At 38.5% G+C, this 24,634-nt stretch overlaps 1 protein-coding gene across 6 annotated transcripts in view; it reads left to right on the top strand.

Annotated features, from left to right (window-relative positions):
* LOC136862726 (protein ST7 homolog) overlaps positions 1-24,634 on the top strand; it is a 374,644-nt gene that overhangs the window by 37,518 nt on the left and 312,492 nt on the right. For 4 of the 6 annotated variants that reach the window (XM_067138951.2, XM_067138952.2, XM_067138950.2 and 1 more), the window contains exons 2-3: positions 22,207-22,289; positions 22,566-22,728. In XM_067138951.2, the coding sequence (XP_066995052.1) occupies positions 22,207-22,289; positions 22,566-22,728 (246 nt within the window). Of the gene's footprint in view, positions 1-4,587; positions 4,820-22,206; positions 22,290-22,565; positions 22,729-24,634 lie in introns of all 6 variants that reach the window. The other 2 variants (XM_067138948.2, XM_067138949.2) reach the window with 1 other exon arrangement.

Below are 24,634 nucleotides of genomic sequence, written 5' to 3'. Positions count from 1 at the left end.
TTTTTCAACCAATACATGTTGATCTTAGACATCTATAACAAGATAGCAGTTTACAATAGTTCATTTTATTGTGTAAAAAGTGTTCCCAACTATAAACAGTTTAATGCCATCGTATGAGGATTATGTTCATCGTTCCGTACGAGTAATCATTCACAGCAACGTATCATCAACAATTCATACCATTCACTTACACTTCAAGCTATTTTAATGTCACCAAATGTTTTAATAGACATATTATATTCTTACTGATCATTTTATATTGTAATTAGTTTTATCATTGTATTAATAGACGTTTTTACATAATATGTACTGGAATCAGGGCCCTAGGTTATTTTGGCTGATGATGCTCACAAAGCATGAGCGACACGTTAGCACTCATAGTTGGGGTAACATTATTTTTCTGAACATATGACTTCATTTGAGCCCAAATCATTCCTATGGGGTTTAAAAAGCAGTAATATGGAGGGAACCGCAATACTTCATGTCTACATCAGGCTGCGATCTCCTCTACAGCGTACCTTTTACTGATATTGGCTGATTTTATGCAATATACCTTGATGGATATTGGAAACTGAATTAGATACTGTGTGAGATAGTTTGCATTGTCCATCACGATTACACCTTACACATTTTCGGTCACATGGTAGGTTCTCCATAAGATAGGACTTAAACCAGTTTTTGAAAACTTGAGCTGTTATTTTGTCATGGCTATCACCTTTGCACCCTTCAATTATTTTAGTTGACAAATAAAGAATTTTCCACCCAGCTCTCACTGCCCCAGCATGCAACACCATAATTGCAGTGTTGGCGCCTTAGTGCCTTCAGTATGCAATTACACGTGTCATCATCCCACCATTGCTGCACAATGTCATGCATGTTATACACAGTTACATCTAGATAGACAACTCTGCACACCTCAGAACGCGGCTTATGGAGACAGCCTGTCAATTTGTATCGCCAAGCTACTATTCTAGCAGATTACATTAGTCCTTCCTGAATGTGGAAACAAAACTCAAGTTTTATTAACTGCTATCGTGCAATTTTTTTCATAAGGAAAGTCATACACACACTTTTCAAATATTTCAACAGTTCCTGTATGGTTGGCGACTTGCCCTTAGTAAAGAATTTATATATCTTGCGTCCCATCAAGTCACAGCAAGAAACCTTCAATTTTGTTAAAAATAACCCCATTATAACAACACTTTTTGGAGTTTGAGGACTTTTTGTACTATTTTCCTAGTAGTTTTCTTGTCAAGTTTCAACATTTTAGCTGTCTCCGAAGTATGACCCTTACCTAAGTCGTTTATGTAATGTACTCGTATGCATTACATACCAGTCGTTGACTTTGCTTACTTCAAGTTTGTCATCTTCTTTCAATAACTACTACTACTACTACTACTACTACTACTATTACTATTACTACTACTACCAGGCACAGAACCGCTGCTACTCGGTTGATTATCATTGCTACTGATGTTCAGCTTAGGATTGTTTGTGTAAATTGGTAAATTTAATTCAGAATTTTCTAGTGCATTAATTTCCAGGTTTGATACCCAAGGCCTCCACATTATTGTATGAAGCTGACTGAAAAGCAACACTCTTCACAAATTTTAAATAACGAAGTGAATATTACAAGACTTTCAAACAACGAACAAAACACATTTGAATTGTATTGTCTGAAAAAGAGACTGATGTCTGTTATAATAATAAGAGGTGTATTATAATAATTCTGTGTGGCTATTTCTAGCAGAGTGCAGTCCTTATAAAGGCAGACCCTCAAGTGAGGGTGGGCAGCATCTGCCATTTGTAGGTAACTGCGTGTTATTGTGGTGGAGGATGGTGTGGTGTGTGAGTTGCAAGGATGTTGGGGACAGCATAAACACCCAGCCCCCGAGCCATTGGAATTAATCAATGAAGGTTAAAATCCCTTACCCGGCCGGGAATCGAACCCGGGACCCTCTGAACCGAAGGCCAGTATGCTGACCATTCTGCCAACGAGTCGGACAGAGGTGTATTGGCAACATAGCTATGAAGATTTGTCATGGGGAGTGGAAACTTCATTGTAAATCCTATTACCTTCATAAAATCATCCTGTGCCACACAACCAATGCTTGGAAGGGGCCAGGAGTTCAGTCGCTTGCTGCGGCCTTTACTTACTGGTGGAGATCTGTTGGCGATCCCATCTTTACCTAATATGATGTAGGACTACATTTTGCCAGCAGAACCCACTCACCGAGAAATTGATTCAGTAAGGTGGCCGAATTTATCCTGGGGTATCTGGTACCACAAGTGGAACAGCAGGTCCTCCAGTTGGCGTACACTGCTGGACGGTGTTGATGTAGCACGAATGAGCATCTCCAAGTCGAACTCAAAATATTCACTGGGGTTCATATCAAGCTGTTTTGGGACCCATGGCATTAAAACAAATTCACTATCATTTTCCTTGATCTAGTCCTTGACAATCCTGGCAGTGTGGCATGGCGTATTCTCCTGTTGGAAGTGGTTGTTACAATCAGAGAGCACTGTTGACATGAACGGATGGACTTGGTTCGCAATAACGTCCAATACCAGATAGTGATTGTTGTACTGGAATAATGGGCCCCAGTGTGTCCCGTGAAAACATTGCCCATATCATCATATCTCCTCCACCAGTCTGTCTCCAGCCGACCATGAAACCATGTGTCACAGCCTCTGATGGAAATCTGTGTACATGCGATCGGCAGTTGACGTGATGAACCAGGAATCTGGATTCATCAGACCATACAACCTTTTTCCAGTCATCCACAGTGGTGGTGATTTTGTACCCACCTCATGCATTGCTTTCGGAGGAGTACAGTTAGCATTGGGATACGACTGGGTCGTTGACTCCGCAGTTCCATGTGCAGCAGTGATCGACGAACCATGTGGTGGGAAATATTATCCTGATCATCACCGTTGTACCTGTTGGTGATTTCTCGAACAGGGCCCCATGGGCACTTCAAACAATGCACAACATCCTCCATTGGCCCAACATCAATGAGCTGCTGTCGACACACGGCTGACGCATCATTTATAATACCAATATAATGCTCCGTTATTGGACATTATAAATTTTCCAGCTATCTCATTCTTGGTTGCCTGCATTTTGCCCTCATGTGCTAAGTTAGGCTCATCAGTTGGGACTTAGCACACCACCCAAGATGCAGGGCTAGTGCTTACCATGGAGGCCACTGCATAGGCTACTTGAAGCCACTAGCAGTGCCAATGCACTATGAGAGTTATGTCTCATTTCCAAAAATTGATGTCTGCCTGGCCATCAGATAATACAGCTGTTAATTCCCATAGGGAATTTAAAATATATATATATATATTATATGACGCATCATTTGCCGATCATTGTAACACTTTCAGTACGTGCTCACAACAGCGGCACAAGAGCAGCCCACAAGCTGCGCTTTTTCAGTGATGCTTGTATCAAGGTGCTGTGCAATCACAATTTGCCGTCTAGCAAACACAGAGAGATTGGTGGCTATTCCCCTTTTGACGCCGGAGATAATACAAACGGCAAGCAAGGCTATAGACCTGCCCTGTATACCATGCCTCCAGCATGTTACGTGTTACTCTTCCAGGTGTGCTAAATATTCCCAGGTTGGGGTGGTCATAATGCAGTGGCACATTGCATGCTGTTGACATCTCTTGATAAGGGACTTCTCAAGTTGTGTTAACATTTGTTAATTCATCCATTGTGACTTACATGTTTGGGGCTAATGAAATTCAGTTGAGGTTCTCAAATAGATATATTTCCAGAAGAAATAAGAAAAATTGCTCTTCTGTGCTATTTTGCTTTTTGTCTGTTTGTTGACTATTTTTTTCCTTCCTTTCCCTACCAATTTGTTGGATATCTGCAAATTTGAATCATTGAGAGCTCATCGCATGGAGCATCTGACAGTTATAGGGTTGTAGTCTTACTCTGCTCTTAGAAGGGATGAAGAATGCCTTCTTCTCATTGTTAGAAGCAAATTTTTGTTGTATTAATAAATTGTGGGTTTTATCCTCTTTTTCTTGATATGTACCAGTTTGATACCAGGTTTGCAGGAGAATCACAGATGAATTGTCTGGTCTTCAAGTTAAGTAATAGTCTCCATGCATGATGTTGTTAACTCTAATATTTACAATTCAAAATTTGTATTATATTTCATGTCCTCTGACTGTAAATAGTGGAAAGATATTGGAAATATACATCCTTCTTTGGAGAACTCTGTGGATTTTCCTTCTACCTTGCTGTCAGTGTGTTATCTACAGTCTTATTTGATCATCTATTTCATATATGAATGTGTGGTATTTTTTTTCTTTTACAGTGTTAAATTGATAGCCAACATTATTAAAGAAATTATTCTTGTACATTCTGTTTTCACCCCCTCTCGCAGATAAATTGCAACAGTCTGCTCTGATGGCATGTTTGAGTGGTACTTTACTGCACTTGAAAAAAAAAAAAAAAAAAAAAAAAGAGAGAGATTACATCAGTGGCAGTGTATTTAGGTCCTGGTTTTCAAAGTACTGTAGCTATCTCAGTTTCTGGTAATTGTTGTTTCTTTCTTGTTTGGCTAGGTTAACGTGCTATGGTATGGAGCAGGCTGTACAGCCAGCACCTTGGTGGCTAGTGTTGGGTGGTGGGAAGTAGTTTCACACCTCAAGCAGCTTACACACCTATGCCAGCTGTAGACGACACGGTTGCCGTGCTTGCCACAAGGGATGGGCCAGATGCCACGTGGGTCAGTGTGTACGGTTGCCACCCCTGCTCCCTGGTATGCACTAGCTACCTGCAGCACAACCACACCAGGTTCGAGCTATTGTTGTACACGAGAGGCTGATTTCGGAAAATTTAAATAGATGAATATTAATAAAAACAACTGATTTATGTTAATGTGGTATTTTAACTATTTAACTAAAATTAAGTAAGTTTATAATATTAATTGATTTATGGTTCAAAAACAAGATTTTTTTGGAAATAAGGTTTTCAATGCTGGTGCAATACATGCTTGTGACTTTCAGTGCATAGAATACAGAAAAACATTAATTATATATATATGAAAATGATTCATGCTCAGGGTTGAAGAAAACTAATCGGTGGTTAAAAGTTTTAGGGAAGCTTCTTTATTTGCTTTGTTGGATTTTTGCTTGTCATGGATTTACTTTTTACTTCTGTGGTTAAGAAAGTTACTGGCATTTGGATTTTCAAGTTTGTTACAAAACAGTTTATAATTCATATCAGTGGCTTTTGGGATTATTTTACATATTAAAGTAGTGCTAGGAAATTTCAACAAATGATGAGGTTATGGATGAAAAGATCATTTAGAAAATCTTATCTAATGATTTTGTTTGTCATTTATTTCAATAGTACTCCATACTTCCCCAGTTAAAAATCTTCCTCATGCTTTTAAAATGTTGTGGCTTATATTTCTATATCAAGAGATATACAGTATTAGGATGTAGAACTGCAAAAAAAACAGATTTTTCATATTGAATAAATCCCAAGCTAAAAGTTTGGGTGGCTGTGTAGCATGGTTGGCTAGGTGTTTCCCCTCTTGTGTCCAGTTTCTAATCCTGGCTCCATTGATTGGCATATGAAGCTGCTTAAATGCAAGAGACCCATGTCTCCAATATACTGGGACATTGAGAGGCCCTATTAAGGGCAAAATTCTGCCACCTCTGTTGCCTCATCAGCCCATCACTACATACAGGGATATTAAAATGCATAGCATCATTAGCTGGAAATGTAAAAGTGCCTGCTTTGGAACTAAGGGTTCACCAGAGGTTTTTGACATTGTTATATTGATTCACCTGGTTATCATATACAATAGTATTAATTTGGTAGTAGATAGCCTGTTCTGTACGAAAATGGTCTGAGCTGAAACACATGCATTAACTGCATCCAACCATTCTGATAGTTGTAACTACAAAAGCACGTAGTGCACCATTTCTTTTCCAGCATGATCATTTATATATAAGCACTCACATGATCACGCCTTGGATAATTATGGATTAATCGTCTCAATTTTGTCTTGCTTATAATTCATATATGTGTACCATTGTCCTGTAATGGTACTATTTTAATTATGAAAGTAGAGTATTGATGAGTAAAAATGAATATCCTGCATTTCTGTAAAGTCTTCTGTAAGTATAAGCAGAAGGAAGGTTCACAGAGAACTTCCTGTAGTGTAATAAATGATGAAGGTTCTCAGAGTTACTTTTAAAGAAAATGATAAATTACTTTACTTTATTACTTTGTGAGAATGCTCCTAATTTTGACCGTAATGTTACCGTGTGGAGTAATCCTGACCTGTTTCAGTATGCCACAGGCATGTGATATTGCCATATGTAGCCTATATTCGTATGTTTTTTTGCATTTGTTGTAGAGAGTCTTCACATGCTATACCCCCATTCCCTTCCTGCTCCCTTCTGTTGTTCACAGTCCTCGGTACAATACATAGGTAAAAACAGAACAACTGTATTGTGTATCAGAATTCACCCACTGTCTTAAGTGCACAGAGTGTTGACAAAGTTTTCCTGAACCTATTATTTGAGGAAGCAGCAGCGGTAGCAACAGTCTATGGTTTGTGTTTATATAGGTTGGAAGGTAACTCATGACGAGAAACGTGACTGGTAATAGATCTTGGCAAGAGGATTGCAGTGTTGTATATTTAGTGTCTGTAGATTGCAATGTTCTTGAGAAAATACAGTGAAACTCCTATTTTACACCACTCTGAGGACTATTTTGAAAAAATCTAAAATCAAGGAAAGTGTAAAATCAAGAAAAGTATTTACTTTGTGCAGCTGTTGTTGGCCATGTAATTTAAAATCATAGTGGAATGTTAACTTGTGGACTTTTGACTACAAGGAGGGTAGATGGAACTGGAAAACAGAACTGTCAAGGTTTAGAAATGAAGAGTATGAACATAAGCAACCTACCAAGGGAAGAACACAAAAGGCTACACATCTGAGAGTAGGGTGATATTAAACATAATTGTTAAAGCTTGAAAAGGCACCTTTTATTTGCAGTAGCACAAGAAAAGTCATCAATATCACTAGGTCTACTTCATCAACCAATCAAGAATAGACATTTGCTTTTTCTTCTCATGTTGTTTCATCAAATACAGTTCATTCTCTAACACACTGCATGATACTAACACACTGTCCTCGACATCAAAGTGTGGTAGTTATCTTTTTGCAGATTCCAGCCCTTGAAGTGCCTCCACAAAGGTCTCCTTTCCTGCTGCAGCTTTAGCCCCCTCCACTTCCATCTTTTTCATCATCATCATTCACTTCTCCAGATGTGTAATCCTCTAGCATTTGATCTACTCTTTGGACCTCAGCAGTGCTCAGATCATCGCCAAACTTTATATCGTGTTTGCGTCTCAAAATTGCGCTACGTGACAATGTTGAGGGAAGAAATACTGACCCGCAGCACATGTATCACTTAGAACAAACATCCCTTGATATTATTCATGCAGTACTGAACTTTAGATTACAGAACCTTTCTGGTTAGAGTTCATAGCTGAAATATCATATAGCGGTTTTTCTAGCTGGCTTCAATGTAAACGAGTCAAGTATCTCTTGCTCTGTTAATACAAGCACATCTTCACTGTCACCTCTTCACATCCATTCACAATGCCGCACTTCCTGAAACAGTTCTAAATGGTTGATGTGGTTATAAGTCTCCAAGCTTCAGCCAGGGAGAGCTGATAGAACATTTAAATTAAATTATAAATTTACAATATAAATACATTATAAATACATTATAAATTTTACAGATAACTCATTCTTGGTTGCTAGCATTTTGCCCCAGTATGCCAATTTGGGCTCTTCAGTTGGTGACTGGCACACCTACCAAGATGCATGGCTAGTACATATAGTGGAGGCCACTGTGTAGGCTACTGGGAGCCACAGCCAATGCCAGTGTACTATGAGAGACTTCGTCTATTTTTACAAAAATTGATGCCTGCTAGGCCATCAGATGGTATAGATATTGATTCTCATAGTGAACCTGAAATATTTGTCCTGAATGAGTAAATCATAATTTCAACATAAATGGTCCGTCATTGGACATTATAAATTTTCCAGCTAACTCATTCTAGGTTGCTGTGAGCTTGCATCCGGGAGATAGTAGGTTCGAATCCCACTATCGGCAGCCCTGAAGATGGTTTTCCGTGGTTTCCCATTTTCACACCAGGCAAATGCTGGGGCTGTACCTTAATTAAGGCCACGGCCGCTTCCTTCCAACTCCTAGGCCTTTCCCATCCCATCATCGCCATAAGACCTATCTGTGTCGGTGCGATGTAAAGCCCCTAGCAAAAAAAAAAACATTCTAGGTTGCAAGTGTTTTACCCCAGTGTGCCAATTTGGGCTCATCAGTTGGTAACTAGCACACCTAAGACACATGGCATATTATTGATGGTTTATTTATTTATTTATTTATTTATTTATTTATTTATTTATTTATTTATTTATTTATTTATTTATTTATTTATTTATTTATTTATTTATTTAATTGTGTACTTATTTATATATTTATGTATTTATTTATTAAATTCTTCATAAAAGGAATTGTTTGTTTCTATCTCGGTCTTTCTCTTTTCATTACTGATACCCTCACCAGGCGAGTTAGCCGTGCAGTTAGGGGCGCGCAGCTTTGAGCTTGCATCCGTTTCCCATTTTCATACCAGGCTGTACCTTAATTAAGGCCACGGCTGCTTCCTGCTCATTCCTAGACCTTTCCTATCCCATCATCGCCATAAGACGTATCTGTGTTAATGCGGCATTAAACAAACTGAAAAAAATATTGATATCCTTAAGACTTTGTTTCCACCTGTTTGTACCAGCCATCATGCTCACCTTTTCATATCTGATACCTTTTGCATTTTCATAAGGTATTCTTTATTTACACTGCTTTCATTCCTATAGAGCCAGTTTATTTTAGATAATGAATAATAATTATGTATGGTCATTTTTGTTGGTAAATTAACTTGCCTCTGGTAAAGTTAGTAGTTTTTCAACTGATAACTCATTTCATTAACATTAGTTTTAATTCAACCATATTCTGATTCAATTTTGTGTTGTCTCCTTTTCTTGGTGTTGTGAAATGAGATCCTATCAAGGTTGGCATTTGAAATTGTGCATGTATGAGGGACCTACATTATGTCTCCAGACTTATGGGCATGTTAAAGATTTTCTTGTCAGTACAACTTTTTATTTATTAGGCCTATGAATGTAATGATGCTTAATTTCTATGGAATACTTTAGAGACAGAATTTAATACTACATATTCTTTTGTTGTAATATGATATGTGGTAATGTTTACTGCAACAAAATTGGATTATAATGCCCGACTCAGGTCTCATGACATTTCTCAAGTGCCAATAACTTGCAAGCATGATACTGCCATTCTGCAGAGCAGACCTGCAGAACAGAGAGTCTATATGGCAAGAGGTGCAACAGACAACTTTCTTTCTTTCTTTCTTTCTCTTGTCTGTCGGTTTGTTATAAATTATAAAGAAACACTTTACATAGGAAATATGTGTGAACATTTCACTGGCATCTTTTGGGAACTGCTCAGTTACTTGTGCATTGTTTATTGGAAAGTACAGTATATACTTGTACACTGAAAACAATCGCTCAACATCACAGAAGGTCACTGGGACATACTTCAAGTAAATGGATGTGTCTGGGAGCGAGGTCTTTTGGAGGTTCTCGCAACTCTTCGTTGAGGATATGGCTAACAATAAACAAACTGGTGTAAACTGGATTTCTCGCAAGAACTGACTCATGACTTTCTTATCTACTGACTTGCAAACAGCATTCAGTTTATTTTTTCATGTCACAGGTGAAGTCTATCGATTCCATGAGTGATAGTCCACAAGTTTCCAACTTTCTGATGTTTTCAGGAATCCAGCCAATGCTAGATATGATGTATGCAACATCACATGCAAAGTGAGGATTCCAGAAGATTTTTTGTGTATCTCTCACTGATACGGTGGACTCGAGAGGAAGAGTCATTGGCAGTCTTTTAACATCTAGAAGATATTCATCACTCTTTATCCAAGTGCCCCATTGTGCTAATATTTGGCCGTGGAGCAAGTGTCAATTGTGGTAGTTGCTCCCAGTAGCCTGCACACATAAGGGCACCTACAAAAACACCTTCGTGGTTGAAGAAACAAGTTAGTTGATTTAACGGAGGTGACTTTGCACTTCTTCTGCAACTCAGTGAATGGGATGGACCAAACACTTGAAATGGATGAGGTGGGAATAGAATACTTCATGTACAGTTGAAGCCTTCAGCATGCAGGCTTCTGAGTCAGTGTTCATTAAGAGAACTCTTTCTTCGTGTACACCTCCAGGGCACAATACTTTTAGTTCATCATTACAGAAACATGCCATTATTGTGTGATTTGGGCATTCTAGAACCTGCTGACAGTGTTAGGCAATAATATATGGTTTCGATGCGCCGTCTGAACTCAGTCTTTCCGCAAACGAGTTTGCAGTGAATTGGCCCAAAACATTGGTGGTTTCATCCACAACAATCCAGATGTAAAAAGAGCCTATTTATGTTATAATGGATTTAGCAGTATTATCGTAGCAAGTGTTAAGATATCCCTTGCGAAGTGTAGATTCGTCAAGAACTTGGCAACTACAGAACTTCTTGAGAAAAGCACTGCGTTCTGGCATCTGAACTTTTTCCGCTGTGATCACGGCTTCACATGTCTTTATGTAACTAACTTTGAGAAGAATCTTTTTACGTTTGTGTTAGTCAAGTCTGCCTTTATACTGAAAGCAAGTGCTTATTTTTGTTGTGAAGCGCACTTTGTATGTGCCATTCTGAGATTTCATTGTATAGCCTACTTTTTTGTCACACACTCGACACACCACCACCTACAAGTAACAAGTAACTAATCTCATTTTGTTCTGTATTGAAGATACAATAAGTAAAATCTTTCAAGATTAAAAATATTGTGTCCACCTATTCAATACAAATATATATTTTTAGCGGTTAAATTCTACATGAATTAAACACACCAGTTAGGGACATGTTTCGCCCTAGTTATGAGCATCTTCAGCCTATATTAAACTTAAGGTCAAGAATTAAAACTATAACATTGGAACTTATAGTAAACTAACTTAATACTATTTACATAGTTTACAATAATTTACAATATGTACAATATGTAGATACATTAACTTTGCCAGAATTGATGAACAATGAATTAACTTATTTTATTATGACTAGACTTCCAATTGTGGATTGGATTGATCACAGTGTGAATTGGGGTTTCTCAAATTGTATTGACTAGAATTTATCACTGCGTGAGTTGGGGTTTCTTCAACTGTTATGGTCGCCTGAGTCGTAAGAACTTTTACAAAACCGGAATCTTGGTTAAAATCGTTAATATTCAATTTAAAGTCCACATGTAGTTGGAATGAATTCCATTCCAACAGAGACAACATTTGGGCCAAAAGTAAATGAACCTTATATAATTGTAAATTTAGGAGGGCTTTCTTTTTGTACGTTGCTTTAATTTCATTTCTTATCCAAATCTTGTTGACCTTATTCTGAATTCTATTCGTATTGGTTATACCCTTCCTCTGCGTGGGTTTTAGAAATTTTGGTACCAATTTTTATTCTGCCAGAATTTATGAACAATGAATTAACTTATTTTATTATGACTAGACTTCCAATTGTGGATTGGATTGATCACAGCGTGAATTAGGGTTTCTCAAATTGTATTGACTAGAATTTATCACTGCGTGAGTTGGCGTTTCTTCAGCTGATATGGTCGCCTGAGTCGTAAGAATTTTAACAATACCGGAACCTTGGTTAAAGTCGTTCATGTTAGGGTTTGAAACAGTTTGAATATTCCTTTAGAAAGAAGCATGGTTATGTTTTAAGATTAAAGCATGTAAGTAGGATACATATTGTTGATTTCATTCATTGCTTATCGGATAAAAATATTTGGAAAATTCCGTCGTTCTTGTTGATAAACTTCCCATTGGTGCATATTCAATCTGGGAGGAATATGAGTTGTCTGTAACTGGATAAGGGAAAAAACGGGGAATTAGAATGATGAATGTGGAACCCAATACGGTAATAAATGTAGAGTGAGTGTTTATCGTATGAACTTACTTGTCTTGTTGACGTTAGCTGGGACCAATTGTTCCGGTTGTGTCTGAACGGCTAAGCTTGCTGCTCCTAGTGTAATATTGATGCTGTAGCGGAGGGGTGGAGCATGGTGGGGAAGGGGGCGTGAGTTTCAAATCGTGCGTCTGTATTGTTGCTTGAGAGGCGTTACTTGAATTGGATTGGGCGGGTCTGGCATTAGGTGTGGCTATTGGAGCGCATGCGTTCTGTGATTTAAACATACTGGAAACTTTATTCTGATTTACGGCCTGGATTGGGCAGGTCTGGCATTAGATGTAGCTATTGGAGCGCATTCGTTCTGTGATTTAAACATACTGGGAACTTTATCCTGATTTACGGCCTGGATTAACCTCGGAGTTGTTTCATATAACGGATTTTTGTTATCGATGACATCGTTAAGATTATTATTTTTGTTATAAGTTTGATCCAAATAAATGTACAAGTTTTCCGTTTCGTTCAATAATTTCCCTTTGCTTAGGCTTTTAATGACCGTCAATTCATTCAATTTAGCTGGAAGTACCATTCTGGCATATGCATAGCACTGAAGTGGGGAAATCTCAGGAAAACACTTTTAGGATGGCAGAGAATTAAATTTTAATCCTTGTCTCTACTGATTTATTTTCTACCTTTGGCTGATACACACTGTCCTAGACGCTCTAATCAGTCTGAAGTTCATGCCAGAGGCAAGAATTGAACCTGAGTTAGTTGAGCTGGAAGAATCTTAATAGTTTTGATAAACTGTTTCATTTTCAAAAATCCTCCCCTTGGAATATATTTGCAGGTGTTACACAATCGTATTCTTCCTCCTCACAGAATTAAGATTGTCACTAATAAATATGTCTATAAGTTTATTGGTTGTGCTCTTCCACAAGGGGCCAAATAAACTGTTGTATTAAACAGTCAAAGGTAGGTGCCTACGTTGACTCAACATGTGTCAGTTCAAGAAGCAGATTGCAAACAGTCTAATGTTGTTTTCTATATCATTCTCTTCTCGTCAAATGTCATGGTTCACAGTACGTGTTCGATACTTCAGCTGTAAACATTCCTTGCTGCATGTGGGTCAGTGTCACCTTCAGAGTAATGGGTCAGCTTTTATGAGATAAACCTTTACAGTTTTAAGACACTTGAACTAATAGTGTCAGTCATCTTAATGTAAAAATTATTGGTGGTCAGTTGAGAATTTTGTAATATACTGCATATCTGCACTGTCTCTTTATAATACCACACTCCAATCACTTTTTGTTAGAGGAGTAATCGTCGTTTCATTGAGTTTGGGATATGGTTGCGACCATCAAGAACTTATTTTGTGAGTGAATTCTATTTAAAAGTGTGTTTTACTATGCAGGCTGTAGGCTCTAGTTTAAAGGACAGTAGCTCTGGAGTTAGAAAATATATTTTCCCAGAATTTCCTGGTTTTGAGAAGTCATTCTAAGGTTAGTTTCTTTGTTTTGCTCTACTGAGGCGACAGTGCACTCTGTGTGCAAAGTAGGCTGAGATAATCCAGAAGTTTTTCTCTCTGTTAATTGTTAATTAACTAACACAAAACACAGACTACTTGGTGTGGATATTTAATTTTTGTTTCCATTTACATACATACATACATACATTATCATTATAGACTGTTATGCCTTTCAGTGTTCAGTCTGCAAGCCTCTGTGAATTTACTAAACGTCGCCACAATCCTCGATTTGCAACTAGTGTTGTGGCCTCATTTAGTTCTATACCTAAATCGTTAGAAACCGAGTCTAACCATCGTCGTCTTGGTCTCCCTCTACTTCTCTTACCCTCCATAGCAGAGTCCATTATTCTCCTAGGTAACCTATCCTCCTCCATTCACCTCACATGACCCCACCACCGAAGCCGGTTTATGCGTACAGCTTCATCCATCGAGTTCATTCCTAAATTAGCCTTTATCTCCTTATTCCGAGTACCCTCCTGCCATTGTTCCACTGGTTTGTACCAGCAATCATTCTTGCTACTTTCATGTCTGTTACTTCTAACTTATGAATAAGATATCCTGAGTCCACCCAGCTTTCGCTCCTGTAAAGCAAAGTTGGTCTGAAAACAGACCGATGTAAAGATAGTTTCATCTGTGAGCTGACTTTCCTTCCAACAGAATACTGCTGATCGCAACTGGGTGCTCACTGCATTAGCTTTACTACACTTTGATTCAATCTCACTTACTATATTACCATCCTGGGAGAACACACAACCTAAATACTTGAAATTATTGACCTGTTCTAGCTTTGTATCACCAATCACCCGGCGAGTTGGCCGTACGCGTAGAGGCGCGCGGCTGTGAAGCTTGCATCCGGGAGATAGTAGGTTCGAATCCCACTATCGGCAGCCCTGAAAATGGTTTTCCGTGGTTTCCCATTTTCACACCAGGCAAATGCTGGGGCTGTACCTTCATTGCTTCCTTCCAACTCCTAGGCCTTTCCTATCCCATCGTCGCCATAAGACCTATCTGTGTCGGTGCGACGTTAAGCCCATAGCAAAAAAAAAAAATGTATCACCAATCTGACATTCAATTCTGTTGAATGTCTCACCTACTGACATCAATTTAGACTTCGAGAGGCTAATTTTCATACCATACTCATTGGACCTATTTTCAAGTTCCAAGATATTAGACTGCAGGCTTTCGGCAGAGTTTGCCATTAAGACCCAGTCGTCAGCATAGGCCAAACTGCTTACTACATTTCCACCAAACTGAATCCCTCCCTGCCATTTTATACCTTTCAGCAGATGATCCATGTAAACTACGAACAGCAAAGGTGAAAGATTACAGCCTTGTCTAACCCCTGTAAGTACCCTGAACCAAGAACTCACTCTACCATCAATTCTCACTGAAGCCCAATTGTCAACATAAATGCCCTTGATTGATTTTAATAATCTGCCTTTAATTCCATAGTCCCCCAGTATAGTGAACATCTTTTCCCTCGGTACCCTGTCATATGCTTTCTCTAGATCTCTGCCTCTGTGGATGGTAGAGTGTCAGCCTCCGGATCCCAAGATAGCGGGTTCAAACCCGGCAGAGGTAGTCGGATTTATGAAGGGCGGAAAAAAGTCCATTCGACACTCCATGTCGTACGATGTCGGCATGTAAAAGATCTTTGGTGGCACATTTGTTGTTTACCCGACAAAATTCATTAAATCTCAGCCACAGTCGCCCAAGAGAGTTTTGGTTTACTCGGTCTGCCATCTAGTGGGCCTAGAGTAAAACGGAATGTCGAAATTGACGAGCAGCCAGCCAGATGGCATCAAATTGAAATGTCTGCACACAGTAGCTGAGGCCATACGATTATTATTATTATTATTATTATTATTATTATTATTATTATTATTATAGATCTACTAAACATAAACACAACTGCGTATTCCTCTCGTAGCATTTTCCAGTTACCTGGCGCATACTGAACATCTGATCCTGACAGCCTCTCTGTGGTCTGAAACCACACTGGTTTTCATCCAACTTCCTCTCAACGACTGATCGCACCCTCCCTTCCAAGATGCCAGTGAATACTTTGCCTGGTACACTAATCAATGAGATACCTCGATAGTTGTTGCAGTCCTTCCTGTTCCCTTGCTTATAGATAGGTGCAGTTACTCCCTTTGTCCAATCTGAAGGTACCTTACCAACACTCCACGCTAATTTTACTACTCTATGAAGCCATTTCATCCCTGCCTTCCCACTGTACTTCACCATTTCAGTTCTGATTTCATGTATTCTTGCTGCCTTATGACAGTGGAGTTTATTTACCATCCTTTCCACTTCCTCGAGCATAATTTCACCATCATCATTTTCCTCTTCCACATGAGCTTGGCTGTTAGCAACACCACCAGGATGATTTCCTTTTACATTGAGAAGATGTTCAAAATATTCCTTCCACCTGTCCAGTGACTCCCTGGGATCTATTATGAGTTCACCTGAATTACTCAAAACACTGTTCATTTCCTTTTTCCCTCCCTTCCTAAGATTCTTTATTACTGTCCAGAAAGGTTTCCCTACCCCCTGCGGGTGGGGGACGCACATGTAGAATACACCCACGGTATCCCCTGCCTGTCGTAAGAGGAGACTACAAGGGGCGATCAAGGGATGATTGAATTAGAACCATAAAACTACTCTTGATTCGTGCCATCATGCGGGGAACACCATGGGTTGCCTGTACTTGCGAGTAGTACCACTAAATTGGTACAAAATAGGTTTGTGATTAGTAGCAGTAAAGAGGCTGGCCTGGGGGCTCCCAGTACCCGTGCGTCGTACCCATGTGATCAACACTGCGGGTCTGGGCGTAGCCTGTGAGTTGTACTGCTATATGAGCGGCACCATGGGTCTGCGTTGCCTGTGATTAGTACCCACTATGTGAGGAACACCACGGGAATACCGGCGCCCGTGATTAGTACGCCTAGGTGGGGAAACTTATCGGTTTGCGTTGGCTCTGAGTGGCACCATTGTGTGAGAAACACCATAGGTCTGCGTTCCCTGTACGAAGTGCAATCCTTGTGAGTAGTACCATCTTCTCTGGAACACCGTGAGTCTTCGCTACTTTTGATTAGTACCCCAACATGACAGATGCCATGGTTCTACTTTACTCGCGACATGTACCATTCTGTGGGGCCTTAAACGTGGATTTTGCACCCCTTTAGACATCAATCATCATTGTGCTTTATAAGTGGTCCCTTGGTCAGTAATAATATTATTTACAAAATTTTTTAAATATCTGATCCACTGGTTTTTGTTGTTGTTGTTGTTGTTGTTGAGTTCATGTCCATCCATTCATTCTTCATGATATTTTTTATTTTATTTTGGTCAGTGGATGAATTTGAACTTTTTGTTATTTCATTTCGTACCATTAGGGGGCGATGACCTCGATGTTAGGCCCCTTTAAACATGCAAAAAAGAAAAGTTTCCCTGCTGCTTGACCTAGCCTTTCCAGGTTATTGCCAAAATCTTCCCATGACTTTTTGGATTCAACAACTATTTGTTTCGCTCTTGTTTCTTTCATCTACGTACAAATCCCTGTCTGCCTCAGCCCTTGTTTGGAGCCATTTCTGATAAGCCTTCTTTTTATGTTTACAGGCTGCTCTCACTTCATCATTCCACCAAGATGTTTGCCTCTTCCCATCTTTACACACAGTTGTTCCTAGGCATTCCCTTGCTGTTTCTACTACAGCATCCCTGTATGCCAACCATTCACTTTCTATATCCTGAACCTGCTTACTGTCTACTGTTCGAAACTTCTCACTAATCATATCCATGTACTTCTAATTTCCTCGTCCTGGAGATTTTCTACCCTTATTCGTTTGCAGACAGATTTCACTTTCTCTACCTTAGGCCTAGATTTACTTAGTTCACTACAGATCAAATAGTGGTCTGTATCATCGAAAAATCCGCGAAAAACTAGTACATTCCTAACAGATTTCCTGAATTCAAAGTCTGTTAAGATATAGTCTATTATGGATCTGGTACCCCTAGCCTCCCATGTGTAGGGGTGAATAGCCTTATGCTTGAAGAATGTATTCGTAACAGCTAAACTCATACTAGCACAGAAGTCCAGCAAACGCTTCCCATTCCCATTAGCTTCCATATCTTCCCCACATTTACCAATCACCCTTTCGTATCCTTCAGTTCTATTCCCAACTCTCGCGTTGAAATCGCCCATTAGCACTATTCTATCCTTGCTGTTGACCCTGACCACGATGTCACTCAATGCTTCATAAAACTTGTCAACTTCATCCTCATCTGCACCCTCACATGGTGAATACACTGACGCAATTCTTGTCCTAATTCCTCCAACTGACAAATCTACCTGCATCATTCGCTCATTTACGTGCCTAACAGAAACTACGTTGCGTGCAATGGTATTCCTGATAAAGAACCCTACCCCAGACTCTGCCCTTCCCTTTCTAACACCCGTCAAGTATGCTTTATAATCTCCTATTTTTCCTCGCTATCTCCCCTTACCCGAATATCACTTACTCCTAGCACATCCAGATGCACCCCCTTAGCTGACTCAGCCAGTTCTACCTTTCTTCCATAAGCCCCATTAATATTGATAGCTCCCCATCGAATTCCATTTCGTTCGCAAGTTGTTTCCAAGGAGTCCCTCGCCTGTCAAATGGGAGTGGGACTCCATTACTCCCATAGGTCCGAGGCTTGCTTAAAATGTTCTGAGCTCGGTAAATTCATGAAGCAGGATGCTACCCTACTTGCACATAGTCCAAGTGAGGATCTCTCCTCTAATGGGTTATGGACCACCGGTGAATTGTATAGTCCTAGCCGCCTGACTCAGAATATGTCCAAGATGCCCACTCCCATTCCATAGCAACTGGTATCCCGACTCTCAGGACCACTTACTAGGCCACTCAGCCGTTGCCCGTGGTTCACGAACTAGGACGTGACTACAGTAACCCACAAACATCCCAAATATTTGCTGCCCCTTGACAGAAAATGTTGGGATATTGTGATAGAATCTATGATTTACCTGTCTGCACCTCTACAGTGTATTATAATAGGGACTAAAATTTATTTTAAATCTAGATTAACTCACAATCAGGCAGCTATTGAAAGTCTTTTATTAGCTTGAGTTGAGTCTGTATGTGAGTGAACATGGGGACAGTACATGTATATTTAGTTGTTTATCCCACACTACTTTTACATACTATTGATAAATCTTTCAGAATTCGTCACTTTTGCAAGTTATCTTTTGGCCATCAAAAACCACACCTTAAAAGGTCTTAGAGAACTCCAAACTTCCTAGCATTCATTGTGATCTGATGACAGAGCTCCTTAAAATTTCACTAACATGTCTGGGTAGTTTGTTGGTCCTTGGATTTTACACAACTTTGACTTTGTTTGACATGACAGAGTTTAATTCTTGAATGTGCCACGTGTTTCTACTATAACACTAGCCTGCAAAAAAGAAAAAACTTTTTTGTGTGATAAAAACGAAAATAGGTGGGTTTTATGAATTTCTGAACGCAGAATTCGAGAAAAAAATTAGTTTTGGCGTATCACGTCTGGTTTAGTGGCAATTTTACAAAATGTTATTTTGTTCTTACGTAAAATTGTTGATACTTAGTATTGATTAAATTTGATGTATTAATGTAAATTTCAGCTTGCAAAACGCAATCATATTTTGCATGCATTAAATACACATAAATGCTGCTTTGTAAGCAAGTAGATGGTTTGGATTATATTTTTAATGTATATTGAAATTCGTGAAACTGAAGCATAAAGTGCCTATTTAGTTTCGGCTGTACAGTTGCTTTTAAATTAATATAACCGTACCTTGAATAAAAATTACATGGTTAAACATGCATAGTTTTTTTACTTACATTATGTGCAGGTTAGATTCACACCTCTGTCTTGTCCCGTTTTCCGTGGAATTTCCTGGTTTTTGAAGTTCCCGAATGATCTCTAGAAGGGTTTCCTTTCTGGCCAATTCACTGTATCCCAATGTTTATCCCATGCCCTGCTATCCCATTCACATAGAAAACAGGAAAATTTTGTATAGCCTTTTTGTTGTCCCGGCAACAATCCACTGATCTTCAAATCACCGCATATTTGCCACCCGTGCTCGTGATATTTAATTTTTCAAGCACCAACTTTAAGGTCTCGTATGTTTCAGACATTTTTGTGGAGTGTGCAAGTAGTACGGATGCCAGGAAATTTTGATTATGAAACAAAACAGTCTTTAAACTTGTTTTGGAAGAGTCAATAAAAACACGCCAGTTACTAGGATCATACTCTTTCTCTCCCAATTGACGTAGAAGATTTGAAACATCCTTACAAAATGAAAGTTCATCTTCGTGAGTATAATACTGTCGGACTGTTATCTTTGCAAGGAAACTGCTTTATCAGTCCATCATAAACATTGCATAAGGGCTGGGGCTTTTAACACGTCTGTTTATTCAAGTGGTCTAAGATGAAAGACAAACGCTCAACTGTCTTATCTTCAATCCTACATACCTCGCGGTCTATTGCGTATCTGGGGGAATTTGTTATGAATATACCAGGATACCCCCAACTACAAAATGAAAATTTAGACAGCAATAAATCTATAATAAAATACAAACAATAACAAATCAAATCACATAATTGTATTCTAATAAAAAGTTGCGTGAGAACATCTCTCAACATTACATCTTACGAATTCATGCAGATACTAAAACACTGAATTGCGTCAAAACTAGACGCGATAGGAAAAAAATAGCATCATTTTCGGAATCAGGGCAGCGATTTCCATAAGAATTACATATTTTCTATTTTACCGCAAAATCATGTTGGCTAGTGTAATAACAAAAGAACCATGATTCATTTCTTGGAAGAAGTCCGGAATGGAAAATGTAAACTGGAGGTCGGAGTGTGTTATTCTGTTGTTAATCCTTACAAATGCTTCTCTGTGGTTCATAAATTTCACCATTGCATCTTAAGTTTAAATCTTGGTTTTTAGGTGAAATTTATATTGAACAAGAGGGAGAGAGTTTGCGCAAGCTTTATGTTATATCTCAAGCTACGTTTTATTTTCATTCGGATGTATTTTTGTAGCCATTGTCTTATCTGTGCTGTGTGTTACAGTTCTCTAGGTGGCACAATTTTATACTTTCGATATTCGCATGGTCTCCATTGCTTCACTAAGTGTTAAAGTGGACTTTTGTATTGAAGATCATTGTTAGTCCATACATTAAAAAAGATTTGCGTTTATTTATTACTTGCCGACCTCAGTAGTACAGTTTGTTTGTTATCATCCTTCTGTTAGTAAGATAGATGATCGTTCCTGGCCGAGGATTATAGCATTCGAGGGTGTTTAAAAACATTTAGCATTTATTGCAGTGACTATTCAGAATATTCCAGTCTATCCTGTTTCTCAGTTTAAGACATATTAATGTAATGGTATTTGCTTAATGTTTGTTCAATTGATAGAGGTTATAAGACATGCCGACATATTGGAAATTTGTCCTGCAGGAGTTTTTAATATGCCAAAAGCCAATAAAACATTTTAACACCCTAAAAGGTCACCGATCTCAGTTGTGATCAAACCTGGTACCTTAGGAGCCGGACTGAGTGGCTCAGATGGTTGAGGCGCTGGCCTTCTGACCCCAACTTCGCTGGGTCGTTCCTGGCTCAGTCCAGTGGTATTTGAAGGTGCTCAAATACATCGGTCTCATGTCGGTAAATTTAATGGCACGCAAAAGAACTCCCATGGGACTAAATTCCGGCACCTCGGCGTCTCCATAACATTATTATTAGCTACCAAAAGAAAAGGAGGACAACTACTATCAGACTGGGCCTCTGATGTCAGCTATTACAAGACATACTGGCATATTAGACAAAATATATATAACTTGGATTTTGTATTATTACATTTATCTTGAAGTTGTTTCTAGGAGTGCAGCATAAAATAATTTTTCTATCTGGTATGTAGTTTATGTCTGCTAAGATTTGTTTACTTTAAAGAAAATGAATGATATTTGCAAATTACAATTGTGATATATATATTAAAGGAAAAACAAAAGTAGCCAGTTATCTTCCATGTAAAAATCATTTAATTTGCAAGTTGGTACTGGTTATACTACTTGCTGTTTTTTTCATGGTGGAAATGGAAGGAAGTCTTAGTGTAGGAACAAACACTTTTAAATAGCTTGTGGTTTTTAAAATTTTATATGTTAGCCAATTGGAACAGAGGTTATTTTTACTTATGCACTCTTTAGCATCCCCTAGCTATAGCATGTATGTGGTGCTCTACAACAGGGATTGACAGTACAGCTGATTGAAGTGGTTGTACAAAGGATTTTGTTGTGTTTTTGGAATTCTTAAAAAATGTATAGGCAGTTGACTAGCAGATAGTGATTGATGTGATGTGTTGCCTTTCCTTCATCTAATTAATGGACATATTATTACTACTGAGGTTTGAGGAAAAATAGCTTGTCGATATTCTTTGTGCTTTCTGTTCTGTTGCAATTCATGATTGAATTATTCTTTTATTTATGTAAAAAAAAAGATCTGAAATTGACATTTTATTTTTTCTTCACAGCTACCATGTTTCTGAGTACCTTGACACCGAAGTTCTATGTTGCCTTAACAGGAACATCATCTCTAATATCAGGACTTATACTGGTAGGTATTTTGATATACTGTGATTTATTCAGTCATATTTAGAAGTTCACTGTTTATAAATGCATTTGACTTGAAATAGATTTTCAGCTTTTTAGGTAATGTTTAGTACATATTGCAGTCTATATGCCAAAGAGATGTTAAGTAGAGAAGAAAAATTGCCAGCTGAATACCTGTGGGAATTGACCTACAGCCTGTTAAACTGGAAGTCTATTACAAGTACACTGCAGTCATGAAAGCTAAATATTCAAGACTGAGTTTTTCTTTTTTGTAATTTAGATTTTTGAGTGGTGGTACTTCAGGAAGTATGGTACGTCCTTCATTGAGCAAGTGTCATTAAACCATATAAGTCCTTGGATAGGAGGAGGTGATACCAATGGTGAAACTAACAATGTTACTGCAAGCACCAATACAAGTACAACAAATCAACAACCTGTACCTGGTAAGATGATGTTTCGTCCACTGTTCCTAATCATCTAAGTGCAACATTGGTCTAACTCCTCTCATATATAAAATTAAGGAAAAGGGCATGCAAATAATATTTGATATTATCAGTATTGAGCTGTGAATTTTTCGTATCGTCCCTTAAGAATTAATAACGTGAAATTGAAAAAAAACTCGAAGTTTACAGGAGAGAGAAAAAAGCCATTTATTTTCAAAATAATACATAGTAAGCCTATCTGTAATACTATACGACGACGTTCCACACTCATAAGAAAGAATACAAGGTATTAACTGTGTACCATGATCATAGTTCGTGACTGTCACGTGATTTGTTAGCAAGCGATGGGAGTGGTTAATATGCCAGTTACTTTCGGAATAAGGTGCCCAGCCCTCCACTATACAGCAGGTCAGCAGAGTTAATCACGTGCAGTGGGCCGTGCTGTGGGGCAAACCCAAAAGGCAAAGTCATGGTAGGTACATGGACATGGAAAGAACAGGGAAAATAAAATAACCCCTTTTCTTTTGGAAACAACCAAAGGGTTTGAAGCTATGTATTTTCAAAACTGACAACAAGATAAAGGTAAAAATGTTACAATTTTTTTTCTTTTGGTGATACTCAAAAAAAGCAGGAATTTTATACAAGATACAAGACCAACAAGCCCATTCATTGGGAATTCCAACTAATGTCTAAGCACAATAGTGATCCTGGCTAGAATTGCTACAAGCCTTTTCATTATTATTATTATTATTATTATTATTATTATTATTATTATTATTATTATTTATATTATCTTTTTTTGGTTTACGATAGGAAATAACATGCTTGCGTCACACTAGAGAAATGCACAAAAGGGCCAAAATCTGAAAGGAAGGTACATAATTTGAAGGGACGAACACTGATAATAATACCTGGAGTACACATACAGAGTGAACAATATCTCAAAATAGTACAAGGGTTGTCAAGGAACGACAATATGGATCCTCACAATTCAAAGAAGTAGAGTAATAGTACACATCGGCCAATTAAAAGAAGGGACCGAAGCAAAATGAACATTGGCATACATAATATATATATGTTTTTGAAACAACGACTAGATCAGCACCAATGTTGGCAAAAAAATGATAAAACGACAAAAGTTAAAAGAAGTTGGGGATTTGTGAGCCACAATTTTTTTTTATGAATCCCATAATACAATCTCAATTAGAATATACTCAATCGTAAAATAAATCGGTGTTAAAAGGAGCATGACTAATTAATGACAGATCAGTAACAATCATTACCAATTTTTAACTTTTGGTCCTTCACTTCTTTCTTTAAGGATCAAAAGTGGAAAAACGAATGGAAGGGGAAAGAGAGAGGTTGATAAAGTCCGCACACTCGAAGTCCTAGACAGTTCGCAGAAAATAGACACAAGATTCCAATGATCTACGAGACACCCATTATTAAATTCAAAATTATGTGTCCATAGCTGAAGATACTTCCGCAACACTTTGAAAATATTATAAAACTTTCGGGACTTACAATAAATCGAAAATAGTAAGTCCATGTTTGAAAGAGATAGACTGAAAATGGAGATTGTTATGTCAAGCCAGAAGGGCAAGACCAATAGCTGAAATATTTAAAAGTTTGTATGCATGTCCTTTGCTCACCCACCTCCTCATAGAAAAGCCAGTTCGTAGAACAGCAGAAGTACAGACCAGCTGTACAATGACCAATGAAGCCCTCCACACTAGAATCACCTCATATCCCAACTCGTCACAAAGAAGATCAAGGTGAGCTTATATAGGCAGAGAGTAGCAATCACCGAACATGTGAGAAGGCAGACGTAATACGTGACTTGAGCGGAGGGAGGAGGGGGTGCAAAACCATGCCCAGTAAATGAAGAGCCGGCCGGGCGAGTAGA

Source organism: Anabrus simplex, chromosome 2 (genome assembly GCF_040414725.1).
Source record: "Anabrus simplex isolate iqAnaSimp1 chromosome 2, ASM4041472v1, whole genome shotgun sequence".
Classification (NCBI taxonomy): domain Eukaryota; kingdom Metazoa; phylum Arthropoda; class Insecta; order Orthoptera; family Tettigoniidae; genus Anabrus; species Anabrus simplex.
The sequence above is the reverse complement of the archived record's forward strand: the minus strand, read 5'-3'. Positions and strand labels throughout refer to the sequence as shown.